At 37.1% G+C, this 21,737-nt stretch overlaps 1 protein-coding gene across 2 annotated transcripts in view; it reads left to right on the top strand.

Annotated features, from left to right (window-relative positions):
• GBE1 (1,4-alpha-glucan branching enzyme 1) overlaps positions 1 to 21,737 on the top strand; it is a 167,245-nt gene that overhangs the window by 90,534 nt on the left and 54,974 nt on the right. For both annotated transcript variants that reach the window (XM_056327314.1, XM_056327315.1), the window contains exons 8-12: positions 8,995 to 9,110; positions 9,364 to 9,491; positions 13,175 to 13,273; positions 16,078 to 16,188; positions 19,119 to 19,290. In XM_056327314.1, coding sequence (XP_056183289.1) covers positions 8,995 to 9,110; positions 9,364 to 9,491; positions 13,175 to 13,273; positions 16,078 to 16,188; positions 19,119 to 19,290 — 626 coding nt within the window. The remainder of the gene's footprint in view (positions 1 to 8,994; positions 9,111 to 9,363; positions 9,492 to 13,174; positions 13,274 to 16,077; positions 16,189 to 19,118; positions 19,291 to 21,737) is intronic.

Here is a 21,737-nt window from a genome sequence, read left to right as displayed (position 1 = left end):
TGGGGCTGCTCTTACCTTGCTAGTGCTTGAGAGGAGTCAGCTGCCGAGGACGCACAGCACTGTGTCCCCAGGGCCAGTTATAATGACTTTGGGAGAACGTGCAAGCAGAAATACATACTCTCATTTTATTCTTTCCCTTTTTTTTTTTGTTTGTTTGTTTGTTTTGGTTGGTTGGTTTTTTACCCCTCCCCCCTGGACAAAATGTTAGGCTATCTATCACTGTTTACCTGGCACATGTTCAGTCACCCTAACTGACCTCTCTATTGTATCATCTGTGCCACTAGCTCCTGAAGGACCTTACTGTATAGTGCTGCTTTGTGCCAACAGATGAAATAGCATTGGGGGGAAAAAAGAAGTAAACATGTTCTTGGAGAATTTAAAACTACTGCTTGTATTTGAATAAAGGATGTGTCTATTTCTAAGAAATATTTTTCCCAAAGTAATTGCTGAATATGAATCAAGGCTAATAAATGCATATTGCTATTACATTGTTTACAGCATAGTGCATGAAAGTCTTTCTCCCCGCATAACACTGGATTTGTGGGGATCAGGATTAGTGTTTCCAGAAGGGGTATTCTGTCTGCCATGGCACTCTAGAGTTTCGATTTTAACTAAAATGGAAAATCCTCTGCACCTTCAAAGCTGCTGTGCTTGTTTACATTTAAAAAATCAAAAGCTATACTTAAATGATTTTTTTTTTTTTTAACCATGATTAAACCAGGAAAACTATTTTGGTTATTTTTATTTCTTAGTATTTTGGTATTTTATATTTATTCACTTCTCAGAATATCAAATTACAGCTTGATTATTGGATGTCACAAAATACATGATATAATAACCAGTGTTTTGTTTTTTTAGAATTTTTAAATAGAAAAGTATAAAATTATATATATATTTGCCAGTGGCTTCTGCAGAATTGGAGTTTTGCCCATGAAAAGGGCAGTATAGAAATAATTATGCAATCCTGTATGCAATTAATTTACCAGTATTAACTTTTATGTTGCCTAATAGAAGCCAGTATGATTTAGTTTGTGAAAGGGCTTCATATCTTCACTGAACAAGTTCTTCCAAATTTGAAAATAATCCTTCCTTCACTTAAACTTCTCATGACTTTTTAAAACTCTACTTAAATGATTAAGGAATGTTTTCCTGACGACTGGCCTTGATATTCTGAAATACTTTTGAGCTTTTCCATCTTGATTTAGGGAATGGGATGTTAATGCTTTAGCAAAGATGTCTGCAGCAAGTATTGTTAAAAGCATCCATTAGTTTTAATTGTTACAGGAAAGATTTTAGTCTTTCAGTGACTTATGTGATAGCTTTGTAATAACGTAATGTCATTGGCTTTCTAATTATGATGACATAATTCCTTAATTTCTGTGGCTAAGAATAAAACCACCTTCCTGGATTTAGATATGCCCAGGTTACATGTTCACTGTTCATTTAATCTTTACAAATGCAAGATTCCAGTGTTTCTCCAGCACAGATTTATGCCTAATGGAGGGTCTCACCCACCTCTTACTTCATACTGCTTATAGTAGTGAGGCACTGGTCACCTATGGGGTTTTATTTTTAGCATTTTTGCCTCTTATACAGTCTTAACCTAATGGAATAATATCCTGTAAAAATATAGAAATCATTTTTTTTCCTATCAGCCCTTTTCAAAGGTCTGTATCCTTCTGTAAAAATGCTCAAAACTGAGAACAAGTGGCTGTGAAAGGTCTTTCATTCCTGCAGCCACCTGTCTTTCACCTTAATTTGATATTATTCTCTCTATGAGTGAAAGGCATTTAATAACTGTGAGAAATACGTGCCTGAAAACTCGAGTTCAAGATTACCTAATACCATCTTGGAATATGGAAAGACAGAATCTTGACTTCCTTAAAAACATGACTGGTTTACCCCCATCTGGTAATGTTTGCGTCTACCTTCTCCTGTCTACCCAGTTTTATACAAAGCGGTGAGATTGTTTACCCTAAGCTCAAGCCATTTGGGAACTTCACTTTTAGGGAAATCAACTGCCTAATGGCAACTGCTGTGGTCGGGAAAGCTGCTTAAGCAGTTCATCAGAAGTTCAGCTCCTACTGGGAAGAGGACTGCTATCAGTGACCGTTCCTAGATTTAAGCACCCTTTTTGTTGAAAACAAAAACAAAGCAAAAAGCCCTGACCTTTTGCATTGCTGTGCAGAAGGATCTTACTTCCCAGTGGAGGCTGCTGTCTGGCTCCGTGATGCCAGTCACTATGTGTCTGACGGTTTCTGGACATTGATCCCAAGAAGGGCTGGGTTTTGCTGCCACCACTGCTCTTCTCACGGGTGATAGATTTAGTGTTGGGGTTGATACTCAAATACCTGACCAGAAACAGATCAAAAGGGACCATTAACGGGTCACATGCATTGTGTGTGACATTTTGTCACCTCACTGTGACAACATAAATTAGGAATGACGTGTCTTCCTGTAGGTCTTTGCTTTAAGTCCATGAGGGCTGGTTAGTTTTTTTTCATTGTCTTTTTGGGTAGTGAGAGATTCCTGAGAGCCACAGCATTGGCTGTGAATTACAAGCAACTTTTACACTGATTTTTCACAGTGACAAAGTCCTACTGAGACCCCATCCCATTTACTTGATAGAGTGTTTCAGACTTGCATATAGGGACTGCACCCTCCTCTGGCCGTGGGGCAGACTGTACTTCAGACCAGTTTAGAACATTTACTGTGTTCTGGTGCAGACTCTGCTCTTCTGTGAGATTAGTAAGGTGGTTCTCTAGGACAGACACAAATGTGTTAATGTTTGGCAGCTCAGGTAATCTAGCCCTGCTTCAGAGGGATGTTGTCCCTGTACCTGCTGAGGTTAAGATTGGGTATGCTTTCAAATGCCTGCCTTTTAGTACCTGGTCAGCTTTGCTTGTCTTTTCTGATTTCAGATGTTGTGTTCTTTATTCATTTATTTCCTTATAGTTCAGATGCTTTCATGTGTCCTCAGTGTAGGACCTTCTTCCCTTACTGATGTCAGAGTACTGTCTACTCATGCATGAACCTGAACAGGCTGATGATTTTAAAGTTGTTATTGCATAGCAATTACAGTTTGTCAAAACCCTTCATCTACTTGTAGCGATGTATGTGCATTCTTTTTCAGTAGTGGGTCCTCTTTGTTCCATGGTTGGATCCTGAGAGTCTACAATGTCCATCAGGATTTCCTAAGTGAGAACATTTCATTAGTTGTAAGGAGAGTTGGCCATGAAATTTTTAGTCTAAGTGATCTAATTGGCAAATGAAACTTTTTTTAATGTTTTTGGTGTCATACTGGACCTTAAGGAAAGGTAAAACTCTTGAGATCCGTCATGCACCATTACTTGTGTTATTTAATGCTTCTTTATTTGAAATGTCATTTAAGAGAGAATGCTGCTTTGCAGACCAAACATCAAAAGTTACATGTCTTTTGTATGGCACTGTGTACACCTTTGCTCTATCTCAATATATAAGCTGTTCCAGTGTTACGAATTCTATACAGGTAGCAAAGCACACGTAATCTAATAAAGTGAAACACAAAGGCCGTGGTATGGATCCATTTCTCCTTAAAACAAACAAGGTTTGTTTGAGAACAGAGGTAAAGTGATAAGCAATTGATTGTAAGCACTAAGTGGGGAATGAGAAGACAGTGGGGTAGTAATTAGGATATTTGATAAATCTGAGGAAAAAGCTCAGGGAGCTAGGTTTAAAGAATATTTATTTTAAATTCAGAGACGTCAAGAAAAAAAAAAGTGGCTCTTTATCATTGATATATGATACTGAAAAATATAGATAAATATTCTTTAATGATCCAAGCTCTCTGTTAAGGAAGTCTTGAGCCAGGAGCAGTGGGCGACTTAGAGAAGTGGGAGCTATCCCCATTAGCTTGCCTAAGAAAGTGCAGTTATAATCCATATGGTATAGGTAACTTCTTTCCAAGCTTTCTGTAAGCAGAGATCTACTGCTACTGAAAGTGTTAATTTCAAGCCTTGTCCGTGTACAAGATTGTGATGGGCGAGAAATAGAGACCTCTACGACTTAGGCATCTAACCTGTAGGTTCTGTCTTGGTCCCCAGATCACCTTCACAGTGCAATGGCTTGAACTGCTTGGCCAAAGGGATCTTGACCACACTGATTGTCTTTTGGGTTGGTTGCCTTTGGTAGGGATGTTTAAAAAAAATCCGTTTCATCATATTAATTTATTTTAATGATATCCAAAATACCGTGGCACTGTGAAGAAGAATTCAAGAATGCTGCAAGTATGTTGCAGCCATTCTGAAAACTTACCAGCTAAATTTTCCTGCATCTTGGAGTTGGAGTGTCGAGAAGACTGTCCTCATGATTTTTGTCAGTTGTTTTCTATTTATTTTAAAATAATGTAAAAAATAGTGTCTTACGCTGAAAGTTTAGTCTTCTGTAATTTCTCATCTATGGATATTTATGCCACTGCTATTAATTAGTATTACTTGTTTTCAGAGTAAGCTTTTTTCTTAAAAGTTATTTTGTGTCCAAGTATTAACTTTGAAATGTGAGTAAGCTTAGCATTGCTGAATAGAACAACTTGTTTCTTTTCTGGCTGTATGGGGTGTAGTCATGCAGTGTCCTTTCAGAAGTCCCAGGTCCAGAAAAAGTAGCACTCTACATGGGCGCCTCTAGCTGTTATTGTAGGGAAAAAGTTAATTCACTGCTTCTCTTCTTGGGATTGATCCAGGGAAACTGACATGTTGCTTCTGACCTCTTCTACTCGCAAATTATCATATACCCCAGGCGGGCAACTCTTTGGTTTGTTGTCTGCACAGTTCGTTTTGGACACATAATGCAGCTTGGATCACCAAGCAAAAGCTCTTTAGGTCTGTTAACAACTGTATCATGTTCTGTTGAGTGAGAGAAATGTGTCTGTTCCCACAGAGTGGTGTTCGGTGTAATTAGGAGCGCAGGTATGGACAGCAGTCTTAACAGCGTGAGTCAGGATTGTCCCTTGACTAAAAAGCAGGCACCTGCTGCACTGCTTCAACTTCTCAGTCTTTTACAGCTAGAGGTAGCTTGAGGTCTTGGCAACAATATTACCTAGAGGACAGTGAGGAATTACTTTTCCATGTAAATGAAGTATGTTGAAATACAGAGAGTTTATTCTTTTTGTTGTGGTTTTTCCAAATAGGATAAGACTGGGTATGCTTTTGTATCACTCTGATCAAAGAAAGTGCAGCTAGATAACAGGCAAACTGGTTAACAGCAGTGAGTGAAGAACATCTCTGTATCAAATCTGGATGTTTAGTTCGTAAAATAACTTGTACCAGATTCTGTGAAATTTAGCATTATCAGACTGAGTGCCAGTTTCTTAATGTTTATCAATCCATTAGTGGAATTTAAGCCAGTCAGCTGTTGAAAAGTTTGGGGATGATTTGAAAAGTAGTGTTTAAGCAATTCAGCGCTACTATGTGTCAAGTTAATTAAATACTAAGAACTGAAAACAGGTAAATAATCATAAAAATCTAGATTCTTGTAAGGTCAGCAGTTCCGCTCACTTTCTAGAATATAAGCATAAATGCAGTTCCTGAATGTCAACATTAGTATGGTTCAAGAATTACAGCTTCAAACTGTTTTAGGTACAATCAATATTATTTTTTCTCCTTAGTGACAAAATTAAATTATTTAAATGCTTTACTTGCATCTAAATATTTCATGGTCATTATGGACAGGAATTTAGAATTCTTACAGTGAATCATTATTTTGCTTTTTTATTAGTACGGGAGGAAAAAAGTAAATGATGGGTGTGACTTGTAAGCAATTTCACAGGTTTTCTGCTGACCTAATACAGGAAAGTTGTTAAAATTCTTGCCACCTAATGAAACCAGGTCATCTAAGTATGTACTCATTTTACTTTTTCAAATGAGAATTCAGTTTTTAAAATGTGTGACCAGTTGGCCCCAAAGGGGAGGGGAAAAAAACCAAGACTTCTCTGCGAACACCACCTTTGTTTTGAACGATGTCTGAGTGAATTCTGAATGACTTAAATTTCTTAGTGTAAATCAGTCTCTTCCTTAATGATAATACGGGATATATTTTCCTCTCTTAGTTCATGCATGCATGCAATGAAAGAACTTTCTCAATTTTATGGTATGCAAAAATGTGAGATACTCTTAGGATATAATTTCAGATATGGCTTTTGCCCAGAAGAAATTACATTCTTAATGAATGCTATCCTGTTTCCATATCTGTCTGTAAAATTACGAGAATGTACTTCTTTTAGAAATGTTTGTGAATTATTGTCTATTGTGGATGTATTTCAATTATGCTATGATTCTGGCCTCCACTGGCATTCTGCAAAGTTATTTGTTACTTCTGTCAACTTCTATTTCTAATGCTGCTGCTCCCATAAACAAATTGACTTGGATGAAATAATGAATCTCTATATGGTTTGTGTGATTTGCATATTTCAAAAATACTATTATTCTGGCTCGTGTTACAGAGCTGTGTAGTTATCTCTCTAAAAGTCAATATGGTTGCTAGTATTTGACATCCTTCCTAGAAATTATCCTAAAACCAAATTTTTCCAAGTTAAGAAATCAGAGTTAATATGTTTATTTATTTATTTACAATCTTCTCTCCCATGTGCAATCAGATGCTTGGAAAACATCTGCTGCTCCTACTCAGGTTTTTGATCTCATCAATTTGCTAACTAATCTTTTGGTTCAACAAATTCATCTTGTTTGTTCTTATCTGTAGTCACTTTTTCATGTAAGTCATTACGATTTATTTTCATACTGATTGTCCATTTTTTTCAAAATAACAATCTTCAGTGCCAAAAATGGTGGAAAAAATTACATTTCTTATCCATTTTGGGACTCCTGTGTATGTTTTACAAATGTACAAATCCTCTTCGCTATGTTAAGAACTTCAAGGTTATGTAATCAGGCAGTCTGTAATGAGGAGAAGTAAATTTTAAGTCTGGCTGGTGCTCGTAGCAATTAATCTACTCTTTGTACATGCATTATCTTAATTCTTTATGAGAGTATTTTTATTGCAATGCAGCTACTGCTTTGACTTTGCTCACAGTGTTTAGCTTGCAGCAAATAGCTTTCTGCAAATTTGATGCTGGGTCAGAAAAGGATGCAGTGAACATTTGCAGAGAGTTGTATTTTTGTGACCAGCTTGCAGGACTTTTGATACCTTTCTGTTCCCTTCAATATCAGAGCAATCTCTCTCATTCGTTCATTGCAAATCATCTCACCTGAGAAATAAAAAAAAAAAAAATATATAAAGGGTTCTGTAGACAAGCTCCTGACATCTTCCTAGTATAGTGTCGTCTTGTGAATGGGATTATTTGGGGCAAGGCAGGGGAACGTGATGGTGGAAGAAAAAATCTTGTCATTCGTGCATGCTCAGAAAAGGTACTGAACTGAGGCAGTTCACATTGGACTGAATCACATTTCCTAAATTCGGAGTTTTTGATGTGGTAATATTTAGCTCTTTATATGCACAAGTGTAGTATCTGTGTGCAGTACATGAAAAGAAAAGGAGAAATATTATAGTCCTATTGAAATAAATAAGAACTGGCTCTTTGGTGAGATGAGGATTTTGCCAGCTTTATGGTGTGCCCACAGCCTCCCCATTGTTTCATGTAATGCCATCAACTCCAGAGTTATAGCACCCCTCGTATGAGGAAGGTTTTGGAAGGGAGGGAGGAAGGCAGGGACATTTGTTTTGTCAAAATGGAGGTTTTCCTCGTCACAATTGCCTCATGAGTCTACTGTTGCTGATGTCTGTTAAATAAAGCGTAGAAAGGGTTTCCTTCACTGCCTTATGCCAACTACTTGCATCGGGAAATTTTAAGAGTGATGCTGACTGCTTTGTTGCTCGGTGTACCCCTTCAGTCTCACCCACCAGAGGATGGTTGGTGAGACCCTGCATGCTGCTGGGTAGCTTGCATTCTTCTCTGAACAGAAACTTGGTAGAAAGTGTCGTCGTGGATACGCTGTCTTGGGAAATGGATTAGGGAGAACATTGACAAGTGTCGCATACGTGGGCAAAACAAGTTTCAGTACCTCACATGGTTGGCTGATTGGTGAACTCTTTGGAGCCATAGCTTGCAGGAGATGCACCTGGGGCAGCCTGTGCCAGGGGTGGCACCAGGGTAGTGACATGGAGGGTGAACAGTGAAGAGAAGGTATGGGGGTCTTTTGAAGCTGTTGAGACCAGTGTCCTGGAAGAGAATGTGATGAACAGTAGGAAGACTGTTCCTGCAACTGTTTTGTTCTTCAATATGAATTTTGTTCACAAATGCCTCTGTGTGCTTGCTCACTTTGGAACCTCTTTATATATATATATATATAAAAAAAAATTGATTTCATGTCTGTGCTTTGTGTGTGTGCTGTACCCCATTCCTGTTGTTCTGAATTTCAGAAAATACCTCCTCAGCTTCCATAAGTTGGTTTACTCTTCAAATGTGCAAATTTACAACACAGTAGGTGATTTGGTAATCTACTGGTGATTTTTAAATAATTGGGGGGTGGGGGGTGGGGTGGTGAGCATTGGAAAACAGCTTTTCAACTTTATTATGCCTAAAAATTTCTGTTAATCCTTAAAATCTTGGACAAGATATCTTTCCTGTTATGATTTTCTTCCCGTTTCTGTAAGATCTTTTCCTACAGAGTATAACCATCTTTAGAGAGGTGAAGTACAGTGCCAGTATGGGTACTAAATGTAGTATATGTGTTCAAACAGTCACCTATTATTGGGTGTCTGTATACTTAGTTGACAATTTTTCTTAAACCTGTATTTGCACTCTTAAAATTACGTGCAGTAAAAGACAAAGATTTAAGGAAGAAAAACATTTTAGGAAAAGGCTAATTGAAAATGGGGAGGGAGGCATTAAAGTGGTATGACGTCCAGTACACGTACTGGTTGTGCAAGTGGGGAGCATGGTATAAGGAACTCTAGTTGATCCCAGGTTTCTAAAGCTTTTCAAATACATTCATGTTATTTCAGCTGGGAAGTTTTGAGATTCCTTCTGTCTAATTTGAGAATGTGGATTGAAGACTATCGCTTTGATGGATTCCGGTTTGATGGTGTTACATCTATGTTGTATCACCATCATGGGATTGGTAAGTAATTTAAGCAACTCTAATCTCAACAGTCTTGTTGCATCTCAGCTGCTGTGGAAATAGTGCTATAAAGTTCACTGGAATGCTCAAAAAATTCCAGATGTGCTAATATCTTGTTGTGCTGCTATATGGATAGATCTGAAACTAGGAATAAATTTGGTGCTTACAAAAAGGCATATTACAAAATAGCTAAGTTGTTTCCTTGTTTGTTTGTTTAAGTGACTGTGACCTTTAAAACTTCCTGTCTCATTAGGCACAGGATTCAGTGGAGATTACAATGAATATTTTGGCCTACAAGTGGATGAAGATGCTTTGTGTTATCTCATGCTGGCCAACCACATGATTAAATTCTTGCATCCAGAATGTATAACCATAGCGGAGGTAAGATCAGAATTTGCCATCCTCAGTGACGTTAATATTGATTAGTTTGCTTTGGGATGTGAATTTCCGGTTAATTGTCAAGTCACACTTCAGGTACTGAAGTAGTGACATGAGCTCAGAGGTATTAATTAGTGGACAGATTTCGTCTTGTGGGGAAAGACAACTGGAATATGCACTTTGGGAATATTCTCTGCATTAATGGGTCATTAATTAATGTGAGGATTTCTTTTTTTTTTTCTTCTCTTCATCTCCTTGAACTTGTAATGAGATTGGTTTTTATTAATTTATTGCCTTTGCATGATTGCCATTTGTCACTAGCGATTCATGGTACTAAAGATTAACAGCCCTAGTGTGGTTTTGCATATTTTGAATTACGTTGACACAACTGATAATTCCCCTTCAAAATAAATGTGCTAAAATTATAAATGTTGAATGTGCATGCTAATTTAAATTTAGTATTAATTTTATTCAAGTCTCTGAGGGAGTAAATAGACTATATTATGAGTTGATTGAGATCAATTTTTGACTGTTGGCACATGGAAATTCTAATGGTACAAAACACCAGAGCATTGAAGTTCTATGAATAGGTATGTTTTCTCTAATATTTTTATTTAAAAGAAAAAAAAAATAATTTAAACCTTGAGGATTATTATGTTACTATATTTAAATAATTCTTTTCATTTAAAGAATTGCATCCTTCTGATATCTATCTTGATTTCTAATAAAACTTTGTATTACTTAAGTGTTACCTATTTATCATCAGAAAACAAAATACTGCTTAACTTCATTTTTTACTTATGGTAAAGTTTTATATTCTAGACAACAACTTGTAAAAGTTTAATGATAAGCTATCAAAAACAGCGTCTGGTGAGCAGTCACTAGTAAACTTGAGACAGTTTCATTGAGCTATATGTGTATTTGAAGTAAAATTTGTGCATTTTCTAGGTGGCTTTAGATTATAAGCATTCTTACCAATGAAATTCTGAGTTCGCTCTGCTTGTATTACCTGGCCTAAAAGTTTTTTCTTAGTAAGATGTGTCTTCGGTTTCTCTTGCTTGAGTTGAAAACTGCTTCTATTTCAATATATCATTTTCTGCCTGGGGGAGTCAGTACACAAAACAGAGGATTGATCAATGTACTGCATGGTTAAAGGAGAATTTCAGAAGGAGGAACTATTGACATAATTGAAAATTATGAAAGACAATGAAGAATGTCTGCTTGCCTATAATGATGATGGAATGAGCGCCACATGAGAAATGTTTTTGTCTATCCATAACTGATTGTAATACATACCTTAATTATTTTGCTGCTTATTTTTACCGCTTTTTAATATTCTGTTTATTTGCTGTCTTAGTAATTTCTAAGTTTTTAGGTATTACTGACTATATACTTGGTTTTGATTTTGGCCTTCTAAATATAGCTGTAATTAAAGTTTTGTGTTATGAGAAGAAAAAAACGTTAGGTAAAGTTACATCATGCCTAAAGTAGCATAAAAACAAACAGGCAAAAAACCTCTACCGCTATGATTTCTGGGGTTTTTTTATATTCAGCTCATTTAAAACTGAATCTGAACAAATGCTTAGGCATTGGCTCTTTACATTAGTTGGAATATATACTGAACAATTAACACTGAATCATTTTTTTTTGTGTTCAGGTAAAAGCTTTAGATAGAAATAAATAGTACTACATTTGGAATTTTACTTCCTAAAAATCTGACTTTGAGAATTGTGCCATCTTATCAACTTACACAAATACCTTAAGGGTGAGCATTAAGAGGATGCTCTAGGCTCTTTTCAGCGCTGCCCAGTGAAGGTACACCATGGGGCAATGGGCAATAACTGCAACACAAGAAGTTCCATCTGACTATGAGGAAAAAATTCTTTACCCTGAGGGTGACAGACTCTGGCACAGGCTGCCCAGAGAGGCTGTGGAGTCTCCTTCTCTGGAGACATTTAAAACTCTCCTGGATGGAACCTGTGCAACCTGTTCCAGGTGACCCTGCGTTAGCGGGGGTTGGGCTAGATGATCTCCAGAGGTCCCTTCCAGCCCCAACCATGCTGTGATTCTCTGAATGAAGTAGATGGGAGCTACTTAAATCTCACAGTCAGTCCTTGTCCACGTAGTCTTCATAGCATCGGAGAGAAAGGCTTTAGTTTCAGGTCATCTTGTTCTGCATAATTCAGAGAGCATTAGTCTGTTTTTATACTTCTGGACAGATTTAGGCGAGCTATTGAACTTCCTTTTATAATACCTAAAGGTGTGGAAGGAATTTCTGCTTCATTGTTTGGTATTTACAGCATGTGGACCGTGGATGCAGTTGTCTGTGCGATGTAATGACTGCTGAATGAAGGAGGATAATCGCCTCCTTTGATCTTCTGGCTTTGCTCTTCACCCAGCTGGCCAGGAGATGCTGCTGGCCATCCCTGCTGCCAGGGCAGGCTGCTGGCTTCTGCTCAGCTTGCTGCCAGCCCAGATCCCCACCATCTTCCCAGCAGAGCTGCTTCCCAGCCTGGCTGGATGCAAGGGTTGATCCATCCCAGGGGCAGGAGTTAACAGTTGCCCTTGCTGAAATTCCTGAGCTTGCTGTCGAGATTCCTACAGTCAGGGTGTCTCTGGGTGGCAGCCCTGCCTTCTGCCTCCAGGATTCCAGCCATGAGCTTCATGATGATGTGATCCGCCTCCTCGCTTGTGTCAGTATTGGAGGGCGGGTGTGGGGGCTGGACTTGCGTATGTGTGTATGCCCGTCTGTGTGTAACTTAAAGTGCAAATAGCTTTTTCATTGTCTAATGCAGCAATTGGATTTAAAACTGGATTGAATCCAGAATACCAGAGCGTCCTAATTAAGCCCTGGTTCTAGTCAGAATTTAATTTCATAAGTTCTGTTGTGTAGACGGAAGAGATATATGTTAATCCATAAACATTGTCGTAGAATGCCTTCTCACTGACATAAGTTAATAAAATTGAGTACTGATAGACATTCTGCAATTATTGGAGATTTTCATTCTCTGTACAGATTAACTTTAGAAAAAGAATGCTATGGAGATAAATTGCCTTATAAAATGGTTAAATAAATATTTTAATAACTTTGAATACGAATTTAAGGATGTTCAGCCTCCATCAATATGAAACCGGAAAATTATGCTGTAAGAGCACGTCACTTTCCAGGGCTACCTGGATCAATAGTTTTGGGTTTGTGCATTTAGGAAAAGAGTAGATATTGTATTTTTCTTCCTTACACTGCTTTATATTCAACCTTTTCTTCTTATGTCATTTTTAATACAAAATATCAATTAAAAAATGAAGGTTTAATTTGTCTTTTGTAGACTACTTTCTATTGATCACTTGGCTCTTGAGAGCTGATTGTTTCAAATTCTGCATCTACTGAGGTCTCTTCCTGCTCAAATATCTACTCTGTTAAAATATTTTGTACTAGAGTGTTTGATGAGAAAAGTCCTAATGATTTTCCATCTTAACTTTTGCATTCAAACAGCAAATCTGGGTGTAATAATCACTCACTGTTTTGTTTTGGTTTTTTTCTCCTCCTTTACACTGGTCAGTCTGTACAAACACTCTGTAAACTATAAACAGCTTCACAGAAGTATTACTGTATGGTAGACAATCTGAACTAATAATTGCAATGCTGTGCAAATGATATTGTGGTTTTTATTATTATTTTATTTAAGGATGTTTCTGGAATGCCAGCTCTTTGTCGTCCCGTTGCAGAGGGAGGAGGGGGTTTCGATTATCGACTAGCCATGGCTATTCCAGATAAATGGATACAGGTGAGAACTTTTTTAAAAATATGTTCTACTCTTCAAGGTGGGATGTTTCTGTGCATACACAAAAATACTTCTCAATCCTACTGGCAATTTTTACTCTCTCTTCTGTTAATGTCCTATTAAAATAAATTCTGACAGGCTCAAGCACAGGAATTAGTGGCTGAAATGAGAGCTGTCAGATATCCTGTAGGTTTCAGAAGTTCAGGGGCTGTTCTTTTCATTCTGTCTGACACTTGTTTTATTTGTGATAACCTGTGTCTTGCAACAACTATAGAATATTTAGTTTATATTGCATGTGAACAGGTAGATAAGTTAACTGTATGCATACACATATTAAAAAACAAACAAACCAAAAACAGCCACCCCAGCAACATGCAAGGAACCCTCCTGAAATTTGGCATAGTAGTTGGCACTGAACATAGGTAGAGCTGAAAGTTTAACCAAAGTAAACATAAGTGAATTATAGAAACAACAGCGAACAGTATAGTAAGGTTAAAAAGGAATAATAAAAATCTGTAAATGCTCTTCAAGAACAGTAATATACTAATAAACACTGACTACGATAAGGATTTAAATCACCTTTTCCTCAATACAGAGGATCACAAGAAAAGCAGTAAAACACTAAATGATCTCAATAGGCTTTTACTGATGTTTTAGAGAATGTTTTTCCGTTAGATAGAAGATTGCATCCAAATCCCTCAGGCTGTCATGATGATCTGAAACAATAAATGTTTCATATGAGCATTAATGCTTTAATAAATACACTGAGTAGCTTAAAATAAAAAGCAAATTAACTTATCTTTCAGCATCTTTCACTTTGGTAACTGGGTGGTGAAGAGCTGATTGAAAAACAGTTTTCAAACCTCTTTTCATTCAGAAGACAAACTTGCCAGGTTTTCCAACAGGGACAGCATCACTAAACTTCAGAGTGTGTAATTTAGATCCTGGAATGCAGTGAGGGCTCATATTTCTGTAGTAATAAGAAACACCTTCACCTTGTTGTGATCATTATTTTATTTTTTTCCTTTTTTCCCTTCTCCTTTACGCCTACAACTTCCTTACCATGCTTTAGGACAGGCAGAGATGAGCAGTTCCCTAGGTAGACAAAATACAAGTGGCCAGGTTCATATTACAAAGAAAAAAAAAACCCCACAGTGTAGAATTTTACATGGGCAAAAGATTGATAATCTAATTTAGTAGTCTCTGATACGGTCTGTTTGTTTTAATTTGCAATACTTGGAGAGGAATCGTACCTACTCTGCAGTAAATTCCATTCTTAACTGGAGAAAAACATCTTCCAGCCTAAGCAGGTACTTAAGTGAGACAGCAGGTGGATGCTTGGCATGCTGACAGGTGTAAATTCAGCTATGATACTCCAGGCTGTTTCCCAGCAGACTCCAGTTATTTAGGAATGTGTCGATTGTGCAGGAACATAGGGTCATGCAGGCAGGAGCTTCTAGCTAAGGAAGCTGCAAATAAGCAACCACGACAGAAGACCTTGAGTTAGAGAAGGAGATGATGCACGTAATTCATTTACCACATTTCTGGAGGCAAAAATAAAGCTGAAACAATTGGAAGGGAAAAGTTTAGAAACAGTCTATCAGCTGTTATTAAACTGTCCTAGACTGCTTGCTCCCCTTTCTCTCCAGCTTGTAAGTACGTACCTGTTAATAGCAAGTTTTCTAGGCAGCTTCCTAAAATCAGTTTTAAACTTGAAGGATCTCCAGGGTTCCATGAAGTAATTCCAAAGAATTTGTAGAAGTAAGAAAGATAAGCTGTTCGCCATGACAGTGGCTCTACTAGTTCAGATTAAAGATAGATGTAGTACGTAATATGATGATGCACAGGGACCTGAATGTGTTCAGAAGTAGAATTTTTGGAGTCAAAAGAAAAAAAGAAAAGGAAAAGAAAAAAAGGCTGTTTAGGAATACATGGCCAGTTACAACCAGAATGTTGTTTTACAGCATTGTATTAACTATCTTGGTGTTACTGCCTTTTTATCACTTCTGTTTTTATGTCCATATATTTCCATATATGTTTTTAAGTTGTAGTGGTCAATGGAGGTCTCTAAAGAAAAATGAAGGGCCTAAGACTGAAATTGGACTAGATTGAGAAGAGCGAGGAAGTAGTATCATGTCGGGCAGAAAGTTACTATTGATGTGGTTTAAATTGCTAGAAATCAGGAGCTAGCATGGCAAAAAATGTAAAGCTTGTTTTGTATTACAAAGCTTTGGGTTTGGAACTGACTGGGAATGCACAGATCAGGGGAAAGTGCAAGTCCCTGTGCTAAGTACCTTCTGATGTTATTGTGCGCTTCCTGGCAATAGCATAGTGCTGTCTTGTAGTGATACATTCTCCACCAGTCAGCCCCGTGGTTAAGCTGTAATTAGAAGCCGCCGTGTGCCAGGGTTGCTTGAACTTCTTTCAGTATTGTGTGTAGGTAGATACATGCCCACATGTTTCTTCCTAGTTTTTGGTGCAGTGCTTTTTTGCAGCTCCTGCCAGTCACATTGCCTGTGTATCAGGGGATTCGCATGGTGGATGGCTAGTCCCATTGTCCTTGCTTATACATGGAAGTACAGGAGAGACAAAGTGTCCTATTTATTATGTTTAGGTAGTGGAACTGAAAAGAAGAAATCTCTTTGGATTATCAGAGAAAGCTCACAACTTCAAAACTTGGGAATAGGAGAAGTAACAGTTCACAATCCATGGGAACTTTCTGCACCAAGATAATGAAGAAAAGTAGTAATGTGCTTTTAGTTGAAACAGCAATAACTTTTTGGTGGTCTTTCCCTTAATTTCTGCAGATTATTAAGGAGCTGAAAGATGAAGACTGGAATATGGGCAATATTGTGCATACATTAACAAACAGACGGTATGAAGAAAAATACATTGCATATGCAGAGAGTCATGACCAGGTATTTTATCTGTTTGTTCATATATAAGCAAGTAAAAGATGAGGTTTAGAGACAAAATGAGGCAAGGGTTGAGAAGAATAGGCAACAGAGACAGGTAGATCTGAACTACTGTTTGTTTTGTTTTAATTATTGGGGTTTCTTCTGATCCTCCTTCTTAATAAAGGATTCTTGCTTGGAGTAGGTGGGTGTTGTTTTTCAGTTTTGTGGTTCTTAAGAAATGAAAAATTATTCCTGTTATGCCTGCCTGTCATAAGACATTTGAAGGCATCTAATCCATGCTTTGGAAAATCTGGTTTCCATAAAGTAAACTGGAGCACCATTTATGATAATCTTAAACGGTATCACAATTTAGCATATTTGTTCACTGAATCAGTGTTTGAGATTTGTATTCCTTTCAAGAAAATGTTTTCCTCTCCAGAGGGATTGCAGACATCCTTTTTTGAGATCTAAATGAAATATTCTTTAACAGTTTGGTTCAAAACACAGCAATTGTAATGGTTCTGTATATGGGAAAATGAAAAAGAAATGAATAGTTTTGATAACACTCACCTCCCACAGTCTTTGTAATGGTTGTTTCTGAAGAATCAGAAGTCACGTTGGTTGAGAATTTTAAAATTAGGAACTTAAAAAAACCCACCACAAAACATTTTCTAATAAAAGGTTTAAGTAATGTACCTTCAACATTTTCTTCTACATAAGAAGCTGACATTCTACTTCCTATAGTTTCTATAATAAAATTCAACAGAAATGTCTAAAACAAGGCATGTATTTTATTTTAAGAAGAGAATTCTGACTTTATCAGCTTAATTTTGTGTAGCTATTTACACGCTTACCTCGGAGACTGTTACACAGTGTTCACTTAAGGCATGACAGTAGAGTCCCAGTCCTGGTAAAGAGCTTCAGGCATTACTTGGAAATGTATATTATTCTGTGCTTATTTGCTTTTATAAAGGCTAATTCTTCATCCTAAGGCATGACATATAACATTACTGTTGCTCTCGTTTATTTCATGCTGGATTTTATCAATTTAGTTGTTTTCCGTAACACCATGTATTTTTGTTTTAGAATCTCATACTTGGAAAGAAGATCTATTTATTTTGATTAAAAAAAACCCCAAAACCCACAAACAAAAAAACCAATTATTGCTGACATACATGAGAATGATATGTGAAAAGTTAGGACAGAGAAACAAAATGGGAGTGTAGATAAAATTCGGTCTGAAGATACTTGTAAGTGATGCATGTGAAGGACTGAAACAATTCTAGCTACTTATATGTTACAATGGGGCTACGAGCTGACTGTTACCAGTCATACAGGGCCTTGTGGTTATATCAAGTGTGTGAAAATAGCAACTCCGTGCTTATAGCTGTAAAAAAAAAAAAAAAAGGCAGATATAGTACTGAAATTATTATGAGTGGAATGAAGAGAAAAATTATTATGCCACTGTAGTCTTTCATGGTTTGTAGCATCTTGAATGTTGGAGGCAGATTTGGTCCTGTATCTCAAAAGATATACAGCATAACTGGGAAAAATGCTGTGAGTGAGTTAGTAAGATTAATACTGGGTGTGAATTCCTTTTCATGAGAAGAAAACTAAATAGACTAAGACTCTTCAGGGTAGAAGAGATGATTGAAAGGGGAAGGATAACAGTTCATAAAATCATGGCTGGCATAGAAAACATGAACACCTTCTAATTGGAAGATTAGGGGGATATTAAATGACACTAACAAAAGGTACATTCTGAGTCCAGAGAACAGTTCTTCTTCGCAGCTGTTCACTGCAGTCTTCAGTCTTGCTATGGTTGCGTAGGAATTTTGCCTTTAAATATTATTTTTTACTTGAGGGAATAATCTACGTATGGTGTTACATTGTTAGATGGAAAATTAAAGGATGATAGTGCTTTTTAGCTAGACTGGTTTACAACTCAGCTGTCTCCCTGGAATGTAGTGAGTTTTCATGCTAGAGTATAAAATGAGAATTAGGCTAATTGAACAAAAATTAGCTATTTTACATATAAATGCTCCAAAATGTTTTCAGCTACCTTCGTGCTAATATATTGGAGTAATTCTTGTTACATAGCATTTGTGTGGCCTTTCTCAAATAACAGTAAGCACTACCTAGTTAGGAATTCAGTTGCTGTTTTTAGTCAGAATTACTAGTTTGTGTTTTCTCTTGTGTGAAATCACAGAAAACCAATCACATTTTTGATTGCATATAAATGACCGTTTCATATTCAATCTGTGTCTCTAAATCAGGAGTGTTGTTAATAGCCCATTATTTGTACATCCCAGGAACTTTACCTAGGATTTTTGCTTTCTTATTTTCTGTAAAAATTACAAAGTGGTAGGTCACTTGTGGCATATTGAGTTGACACTAACATTTCACATTTGATATCTGTAGGCAAGAAGGTTCTCAGAAGTGGTTGTGCAGTTTGATCCCATCAGGTGAAATGTAGGAGCACAACAGGGGTTAGACAGCTATTGGTTTGTGGATCATATACCCGCACTCCCATCGGCGTGGGGAGAGCTCCAGTAACCATGTGGAGGGTTGCAAGGGGAAAACAGATGGTCCCGTCTGGCATCCAGTTGAGACTCAGCTCGGGGATGTCCCTGCCTCAATTTACATGCTGTCTCTTTTTGGCAGCAGATTATAGATATCATGCCCACGTGATTACACATCCCACAATACAAAGTTGCAGTAACTGGAAGCGAGGGTCACTGTGACCTGGTGATCAGTGGCGGTGGCAGGATGTTTTCTTTATGAACAGGGACTAGATTGTGCACATCGAGCCATATCCTTAACTCTTCAACAATCTCTCGAGTCCTCCCCTTACGACAGAGTGCCTGCTTTAAAAAAAAAAAAAAAAAAAAGTTAAACACATCTAGTACACCCAAGAGTTCTCCTCATGTGTTTATTTGTAACTGTTACAGGCGCTTGTTGGTGATAAGACCTTGGCGTTTCGACTGATGGATGCAGAAATGTATACAAACATGAGTGTGCTCTCACCTCTTACTGCAGTTATTGATCGTGGAATACAGCTTCATAAAATGATTCGTCTCATTACTCATGCACTTGGAGGAGAGAGCTATCTGAACTTCATGGGTAAGTAATCTTAGGAATAAGTCTTTTATTTTCTCATCTACAGAATGCTTGGCAGGGAAATAAAACGATCCGACATCATCTTATATCCACTGTATTTATCACAATTCTGAAGTTTGGAGCGTAAATGCTTTTATAAGGATTTAGTACAAAAGGTAATATGCATTGTTTTTCTGTCTGTAAGATATATTATCAGACAAGAAAATAAAATCAATGTGGTTCCTAAAAATGTGTTAAGCTCTAGTTCAGGTTACTATGATTTACAACTCAGACTAGTATTTTAATTATTGTTCTGTGAGTTTTTTATGTGGTAAGCCTTGCCTTACACAGCTGGGTTGTCTTTCGTGTCTGTTCTACTTTCCTAAATGTTTTAGGGTAACAGTGAATTTACTAAAGATAGCTCTTGCTTATTTCAGTTAGTAGTTGCCAGGAAGGAGTCTGGAATCAGTTGAATTGTATTGCCTTGTTTCTTATTGAATAACAGAGGCTTAATATAGTAGGCAAGGACAAATCATAAAGATCAAAGGCACATCCTGCTATGGAAGCATGGAAATAGTAAGAGTTAGCAATACTTTTTTGTTGTTTGTAAGTGGTAAAATACAGTTGTCGCATTGCTTCCTAAGTACTAGTGCTACAAGAACGTGTAATAGTTAAGCACATTTAATCCGCAAGTTACAGTTCCAAGCAGTCATCTTAAAAAGTTGAATCATGTTCTTGGTTTTATACAAAATGCTGAAGCTATTTATGCTTGATGCTTTTTACCATATTCATGTTCCTTAATTTCTTTTTAGATTAATCCTTACTTTATAGTAAAAACCATAAATCTGTAATGTGGTGTGACAAGTTCTGTATAGCAGTTGTGAAAGTCTCATGGGGGAAAAAAAGGCTGAACATGTGCTGTAAGTGACCAGCTCAGTTTTCTGACAATGAAACACTTGAAAATTATATAAGTTCTGGCTTAATGCTGCTTTCAGCTTTTATTATTGAATAATTTGTATTATCAAGATGAAGGATTGTTGGATATATATTGCCTTTCTTCCATCATAGTATATTTAAAAATATATTTTTCTAATTAAACAACTGGCGAACATTGAAATGGACCATTGCCTTATTATTTAAGCATGTCTGTACTGATACATTTTCTTCCTTGGTATTAGAAGAACACTCAAAAAATACCATGTTTTGGGGTTTTCTTAATAAGAATTAAAGCAACTTCAGTACAGAACAAATCAATTCAGTATATGATATACTAGTAAAACTACTGTTTCCAAAAAAACGCAGAATTTTTCCCTGACAGTGAAGAAAAGTCAATAAAATAAATGTGAAGTGTGTAGCCAGGCACCAAAATGTGCAAGGTATGATGTAATCAAACTAGTGATACTACAATAGTTAAGGAAGCAAGTGTGTAAAAAATATGCCCCAAATTGACTTGGTAAGGTTAGAAAAATAACAGTAATCCAATGTGACATGTTGATTTCAGTGTGTTAGTGCAGGTTGATTGAGCAATTAATATTGTGTATCCTTGGGTACTGCATATGTTTCAGTAACTACGTTATAGTTTGCTATATGTAAAAGGTGAAGAGATTGTAATAAATGTTGGAGGAGAAAACATACGCTCAGAATGCTTGCAGTCCGGTGTACTCAAAATGCATGTTGCAGCTTGCTGTCTATTTAAGTGAACACAGAGACAAACGAGTTCTTCAGCTGTCAGTTTTCAGTGAATGCTGAGGGGGAGGAAGGGAAGCCTCCTGTAGGGTGTGGGGAGGACTGGAAATCTGCTTTCACAACACCTGGAGAAGGTATTCCAGGTGCCTCTGTGCTTCCCATGGTCCTTCCGTAAATATCTTGTATCTTCTTTTTCTGCAGATTAGAGACACCAAAGCAACACGCTGCTTTCTCAATGCTTTGCTCACCTTATGAAAAAAATTGTTTCTAAAAAATGTATTGGGAGTGGAAATCTGTCTTCCTGAATGTATGTTGAAATTTCTTTTGAAGATCTGGAGTAATGTTTAATTACACCTGTGTTGGAGTATCATTTGTACTCCATACATGCAAGCAGATTCCTGTTGAGAGAAGTTGTGCCCCACTGAACACCAAACACTGGTACTGGCTTTCTCCCATTTTCTCACTTTTCACAGGGGACCATTCTTTGCCCATCTTACAGGTGTCTATAAAAAAACACTGCAAAGATCCTGGAAGTTGTTGTTCTTGGTTTTTGTGTTTCTGGATGTTTAATTTTCACTGAAGACTTTTATTTTCCTTCCCAATTGCTTATATCCTGGTATAGACAATCAATGATGTATACAAACAGAAATGTGAATGGGAAAGTTTTGTCATTTCAGTGAATTCATTCCCTTGTAACACAAACCGTTGGGAGCATTCTTTCCTCTGGTCTGTATTTCAGTTTTCTGTGCAGCTTTGCAAATAATCTCTTGGGCTCCATGTGCCCA

The sequence above is a fragment of the Falco biarmicus genome, chromosome 2, assembly GCF_023638135.1.
Source record: "Falco biarmicus isolate bFalBia1 chromosome 2, bFalBia1.pri, whole genome shotgun sequence".
Taxonomy (NCBI): domain Eukaryota; kingdom Metazoa; phylum Chordata; class Aves; order Falconiformes; family Falconidae; genus Falco; species Falco biarmicus.
Note: the sequence above shows the minus strand (reverse complement) of the source record. Positions and strands in the feature narration are given on the sequence as shown.